The sequence below is a fragment of the Camarhynchus parvulus genome, chromosome 5, assembly GCF_901933205.1.
Source record: "Camarhynchus parvulus chromosome 5, STF_HiC, whole genome shotgun sequence".
In the NCBI taxonomy this organism is placed as follows: Eukaryota; Metazoa; Chordata; class Aves; order Passeriformes; family Thraupidae; genus Camarhynchus; species Camarhynchus parvulus.
Window position 1 is genome coordinate 31,847,471 of NC_044575.1, and position 7,219 is coordinate 31,854,689.

Genomic DNA, 7,219 nt, shown 5'->3' on the forward strand with positions numbered 1-7,219 from the left:
TATCTGTTTACCTGTGAGGTTTACTGCAGCTTCAAGCACATAACAAATTTTAAATTACATTAGGTTTGTTCTACATAGAGTAGACAAAAACAAACTCAGTGTCAAACTTTGTTTATTCTGAAGTCTAATATAAAAGAAGAAAGTATAAAACTTTGAAAATTCTACTATTTCATTGATACTCTCTTTAAATCCTCCAGAACATTTAAATACATTACAGTGGTACAAAGCATTTGCCACTTGATGGGATTGTTTATATAGGCAGAGCATGAATTGATGTCATTGTTAAGTACTGAGAATATAGAGGAAAGGAGTTTAAATTGTGCCTTTAAACTTTTTTTTTTTCAGAATAAGTTTCTATCACTTGCAGGCACAAAGGTAACTTTCTAAATGAGATTTGCTAGATCAGTGTTTGCAGAGTAATGAAAAATAGCCTAGTTCTTCTGCTTTTCAAAATAATTAATCAACTATTCAGAAGAGCAGGGAGAGCAGAAGTTACAAGAATAATGTTGAGTTTGCTATGACAAGAACCTTTCTAGGCAGAAGAGAGTGCAAGCGAAGTTTCACACAGCAGTAGGATGCCTGCTCATAAATACAACCTGTCTAATCCTGTGCCCGTGTTCAGAGCCTCGAACTCTGTGAGACACAGAGGCAGCTATCTGCCCTCTGCCCATCAGCCTCACTGCTAGTCTGCCTTCCAGGTAACAGCAGCTCCAAAGAGCACTAGAGCAAAGCATGAAGAATTTTCCTTCTGCTTCGACTCAATCTGCAGGCTCCAGACACCAGAATACAGAACTGGAAACAAAAAAGAAAAAGAAAAAAATTCCTCCTGTTTCTCAACATAACCATCATGGGCTCATCAGTACTGCTTGACAATCTAAGCAACTGCATGAAAGCAGAATAAAATTATTCACAAAGAAGCAATATATTGTCCTGTAAATAAAACTGGCTTCAAGAGGAAAATGAGAGGCTTATCCCTCCCCAACCCTAAAAAACAAAACCAGAGGCAACAATGACACTGGAAAAGAGGAAAAGAAAATGCTTCCTCAGCATTAAGCTGCTGGTAAAAGAAATAGCATTCATACCATACATTTAAGCTTCTTTAGGGCCTTTGTTTCAATATGAATCACCACAGAGAAAGTGATAAAATTGAGCAAATAATAAGCAGATTATTTTTTCCAATTTACATTGTAACACATTACTGTGCAGATACTTTTTTTAAAAAATTTAAATCTTGCTGAGGTGCTTTCCAGGCTGGGTGTCATTTAATAAAGCCAGCAATAATTTGGAGAAAGAGCAACACAATTACTGAAAAGGTGTGGAAAACTGAAGTGATACTAAGTAATGAAGAGTAGAGGTCATCAATGTAGAGGAACGCTCATCCCTTGATATGATGTGGGAACCAAGTGTGTACATTCCAATAATCAAATATGAAGTTACATGCATTACAACCAAATAGCCATACTCAAGTATATAAATATGAAGCTGTGCATCACATTTTCCTCTTGCTTACTGGGGAAAAAAAAAAGGAAGAAAAAATTTTAAAAGTACTTCTCTTATATTTATGCCAGGTTCCCTTACCTTTCTGCTGTGAAAAAAGATCCTCTCGATCACGTGGAAGTAAGTTTTCACACAAGGGACACAAAGAGAATGGTACTTTTTTGAATAGATGCACAAAAGTGATGAACTGCACATAGCTGCTGATAAAAGTCAGCTGATACTTCAAAACACTAGTACAGTGAAAATCTCTATAACACAGTTTGCATTTAAATAGTCTCAGAAACTAATGCTTCTTTTAAAAGGAATGCAAGTGAAGGTACCTAAAGGAAAGTCAGGCTAGAGGCACCAAGTTTGTTTAACAACTTGAAAAAAGGAAGAAATACAATACAAACTACACAAATTGTGCTGTGGGAAAATATAGCACTCCTCAAGTGGACTGAAACACATTTCACAACAGATCAGTGCAAGAACTTGAAAAGCATGGGTGTCACAGACATTTCTTTTATGAAAAATCTTCTCTTAAGATTTTCTTGCTGAAGCTGAGAAGTTCAGCAACCAGACATAAACAATAAGTTATCTGCTGCTGTAGAATGTAACAAGTCTGCTTGGATTGGCTCAGTTTAGATGTTTAGAGTTAGTGACTAATTTAGAACTAAGATCTCTCGGACACAGTCTGAGAGAGCTAGCTTGTTATTCATTCTTTACTTTCTATTGTTAAGTAGCTAGCAGCTTCTAGAAACTCTCCTTTTTCTTTTTCTTTTCAGTATAGTTTAAATAGCTGTTTATATCATAAAATAATAAATCAAGCCTTCTGATCATAGAGCCCATCTCGTCTCTTCTTTCACCCCAAAAACCCTTGTGACAACCGTCAACACATGGGTTCTGGAATCATTAAAAGATGCTCAAGGCTAGAAAGTTTCTGGAATCACCAATTCAAGCACAACCTGGTGTAAGAAACTCAAGCACTCAGAACAGAATCAAGCCAGAAAAAAAATCTCACTTTTAAAAAAACCCAAGACAGTATCAAAATGAATTGGGTCATCAAAGCTTACATCCTTAGAAAGGATGTAAGAAAGTCTGATAGAGACCAGAGAAAGACTGTAATGGGTAACCCAAAATGTTACTATATCCCATATCTATCCACGCCCAATATTCAATCAGACTTGGATACACAGAAGAAGGGGAAAACATGTACAAGGTATATATTTGAGAAGGGTCTACTCAAAAGTCAATTATGTTCTACCTATGAGCAGCTTTAGAAAAGGTTTCTGAGAGAAACAATGTATTCTGCCATATACAGAAGAACTGAAACAACTAAAACAGTAAACTGAAGTACTAGAATATCAATTTGGGTATGAATTTAACTCTCAGAAGTTGGACTTTTTAGAACAAGTTAAAATAGTCTTTGAAAAAAGATAGAACTTTAAAGGTCTAACTTACATCTTGTCACTATAAATAGGTAGTTCTAGGGTGATTTGTATCTAGAAGATTCTACTTGTAGGCAGCTCTTAACTACCATTTAAGAGAGAGAAAAGGATTTTAACTTTCTCAGAACATTTCCTGCAATGGCCTAAAACCAGTCCTAAAATGGCTCATTCAATTTAGACTTTACCTCTCATTGAGAACAATATTATCTCAGAAGAACATGAGTCCATAGCTGAAGGGAAAACTGAAGAATATAATACAAAAATAACAAAGAAAACCACAAATTATTAGCAAATAGAAAAATTCAGGTGAGAAACTAAGTAGAAAATGTGGTATACTTCAACAGAAAAGCACAACACTGAATATACAGAATTATCAGTCCAGTGGCATATGTGCGAAAAAGATCAAAGGAACTACGGATCAGTGATCCAATATTGGCAGAGATTTATTGTGCTTAGTGCTTAAAATCACATTTTGATAATCCTCAGGTCATCCAAATACCCTGCTGTTAAATGGGAACATGTTAGGAGACAACTGCTAAGGATGTAACAAATACCTTAAGAATAAAGAAATGAATAATACATTGGTAATTGCCAGGCATGAAATACAAAGCACAGCATTAACAGAAAAAGAACAGCAATTGGATATCCAAGTTTTTGCAAAATAACTGGATTTTAAGCAAAGTAGAGTAAATCCATGTTGTATGGAAAGTTACAGGGTTGTAAAATATACGAATTCCCAATGCTTGTATTAAAATACCTATAAACAGTATGAGAAACAGTTTAATTTTGACTTTTTTGACATTAATAAGTCACATGATAATACCCATTTGAAATAATAATCTCACCTCCTGAAGTAGTTCAATAATAGTAAAGCACAAACTACCCTGTTAAAATTTTTTTTAGATTCACAGGTCAGGGTGGCAGCTACCACCCACCATACCTGTGCATTACATTGTGGCAATTGTTTACAGAAATTACAATTTATTCTTACTGAGAAGCTGCACAACAAGAGTAGGCCCTTTCACATAGCATGAAAGAGATTTTATAGAAATTAGGAGCATAAAATGCAAGGCTTCAGAAAATACAACAGCTGAGGGAAGAACCAAGAGATAAGACAGTATTAGAAAAAAACTGAGCAGATTAATGCAGAAATCCAAAGACCCACAAGATCTATGAGGCAGCAGGAACCAGAAATATTTGAAAACTGTCAATTTATGTATTACATTACCAGTGGAATACCAATCCTTCCCAGGGAAAGATTGAAAGTGCAAGGTGAAAGCAGCTATTATGGATGTTACTACTTTCCAGTTTGAATCAGCAACTGTTACTATATAATAATGAAACTGGCTATGGACACCTGCATCACACTGCAGGTACCATGACAGATTCTGGAATATTTTTTTAAAAAGACTGAATGAAAAAGTTAAGGTGGGTGGGGGACTTTAGTTCATTCTGGCTTTCATAAAGAAAAATTTAAAAATCCAGCCAGAAAGTCCAGTCAGACCCTTCTTGTCCTAGAAGAGAATGACAAAATTTCCAGATTATAAGAAAAACTTACTCCACAGTTACCAAACATATCACTGAAAAAGCCTCCCCCTTAAAATGGCATACAAGTTTACAAATCTCTGCAGCTTGCAGCTGGCTTCTTTTACAACATAAGGGTTATAGAGAATGCCTGTTTTCCACATCCTAACATGTATCTATTTCAACACACCTTCCTTACTGCTAAGGAAAGAAGTGACCTTGGAATGTATTGCTTATCTTCTGCTGCGAGAAATAAACAAAGAGACAACAAAGAAATATCACACTTACAGAAAGAAGATGTACAGAGCTCCTCAAAAGGTACTTAAGACAGGCATTTTTTAAAAAACTATTAATTCATTGCTCATACAGAAGGTTTTAGCCTTCTCCTAGCACGGGCAAACAAAATTCAGGAGAGATCTACAACCAAAATTCAGAACATGCCATTCTCATGTCATAATGTGAATAACAAGATAAGGGTATAGCCATTTAATTGTGGAAGCAACTACTACAGCTAACCTTTGCTTTTCAGTGTTCACCACACTTGAGTCAGGTCCTTTAAAAAAAAAAAAACAGAATTCTTTTCCTAAATAACCCTATACTGCCAGTTGCACATAGTTGTTCAGGAGTCATCAAGTTCTGAAATAGATCTTTTGAAGCACCAAAGTGCATGAGTGGACTGGGAAGTAAAGCATATCAGAAAAGCCCAGTCTTTTTTGGACAAATTTGATTAGCAAACACTCATGTGCCTATGGATCTGTCTTGGAAGCAGGTTCCTAAAAATAGTGACTGACCTGGAAAACCAACCCAAATTCTAACCTTCTTTCAAGACAACTTTATAAGGAGAGTAGAAAAAGAGAACATGTACATGTGTATGTATGCATGCACACACAAATACCCACAAACACTCTCTCCTAATTTCATTAGCACTGAAGTGATAAAGCCAAGTCTAAGCTCCTGAGACACACATTGTTATGGTGCTTTTCCAAGTTGCAGAAGTACTACGCAAGGTGAGCTGGGTTCCCAAAATGCAACTCAATGCACTCCCTGAACCAACCACAATGCTTTGTTATCACTTCTTCTCTGTAACAGGGCAATTCTCTCACACTTTCCTGAAAAGGAAAGGATTTCACTGGACAGTTTAAAAACCTAAGTTAATGTTGGCTCTTCACCCACACACTGTAAGTTACACACAGCGTCAGTTTCCTCCGCCACACTTGTGGTTAAGACTAGCAAGGCTCATTCAGTAAGCATGTGAATGATTTTGTGTTTTGTTAATTTCCCTCTTTCACCAAACTAGAAACAGTATCTAACTCCCTACATTTTTCTGTATTACTTCTTGTGATTTTAGAAACAGCACCACTCTTCTCCCCACAGAAGCCAATTTGCTTTCCTGTCCAATTCAGTAATAGCAGTCCTTCCCTCAAATGTGAAAGTGAAAAACCTTGCAACATTCCTTAGAACTCTGTTGTAGTTGGTAGGAAGTAAATTTCAGCAATGAAGATTAGTGCATGGAGCACATCCTGTCATGGATACCTTTCCATCCTAGGCCATGGTCATTTGCAAATGTCTTTGAGAATTCTGAACACAGCTCAGACAAAGAAGCACATGAATGGCCATAAGTAAAAAGATGATCCCTTTTCCAGTTTCAACTGGAATGCAGCAGCAAGCAAAGAATTATGGATCCATAAGGTCCCTTATTCCTAAGAAACAGGGGCACTGGCATTGCAGGATGTATTTCATACTTGGCTTCAGCCACAGAGGCTCGTCCTGCACCATAAGGCTGTATTCACATCAGAAGACGTCCTTGGTGTCCAAGAGGCTCATGAAGGGCCCCAAGAGCTTTCACTTGGACGTGTGTTGGGGGAAGTGTTCTTTATTTTGTGCCAACTTCTCAGGTCATGGAGGGTGGAGCAGTATCCTGCTCCCAGCGGCAGCTTCAGCGAGCTGTCGCTTGCCGTCGACGACTGTGTGCGTGTGCTGGTGATTTTGTACCGTGTGGGGCCTGAACTGGGGCACCGGGCGGAGCTGGCGCGGCGGCCCCCTCGGCCCCACGCCCGGCCGCAGCGAGCCCGCAGGCCGCCGCCGGGCCGAGCCGCCGGGCCCCGCGCCGGAAGGCGGGATGCACTTACCTAGGAAACTTCTCCTTCAGCTTTCTCAGACTCTGCCGGGTGGGCTGCACGTGCCCCAGGAACTGGGCTATCTCATCGTACTGGGCTTTGCTCAGCTTCATGCCTTGCACCGCCAGGGCTGCGCGGAGACAGGCGGCAGGAGAGGCGCGGCTCACGCCGGGCGGCGAGAGGCAGAAGGCCAGCGATGGCGGGGCGGAGAACCGCGGAGAACCGCGGCAACCCCGGGGCACCCGCGCTACCAGCCCAGAGCCCAGGCAGCCACCAGCCGCCGCGGCAGCCGCTTCCCGCGGCTCCGCCCCGCGTCCCGTCCAGGGCGGTGCGGTGCAAGGGGGGCGGTGCGAGCGGCCATGCCATGCGGCGCCGCCCGGCTCTGCGCAGCCGCTCCGCCGGGCCGGTGTACGCGGCTCCCGGCCGGCCCGGCCGCTGTGAGCGCCGGCATTTCTGGCGGAGCAGGGCGCCGGCAGCCTCACACCTGGGGGTGTGCCCTGTCTGGTGCCCGCAAATCCCTTCTGCCAGCCGCCATGGCGCCTGCGAGGGCGGAAGAGCGGCGGGCGGCCCCGCCTCCGGCCCCGGCCGCAGCGGGCAGAGGGGACCGAGGTGCTGGCTCCCGCTCGTGTGCAGGGGCGCAGGCGCCGGGCCGCC

At 41.3% G+C, this 7,219-nt stretch overlaps 1 protein-coding gene across 2 annotated transcripts in view; it reads right to left on the bottom strand.

Moving 5' to 3' along the window:
* C5H15orf41 (chromosome 5 C15orf41 homolog) overlaps positions 1-6,917 on the bottom strand; it is a 120,947-nt gene extending 114,030 nt beyond the window's left edge. Inside the window, exon 1 of one of the 2 annotated variants that reach the window (XM_030950451.1) lies at positions 6,578-6,917. In XM_030950451.1, the coding sequence (XP_030806311.1) occupies positions 6,578-6,678 (101 nt within the window). In that variant the 5' untranslated portion in view covers positions 6,679-6,917. The remainder of the gene's footprint in view (positions 1-6,577) is intronic. The other variant, XM_030950450.1, reaches the window with a different exon arrangement.
* Between the last annotated feature and the right edge of the window lie 302 nt (positions 6,918-7,219).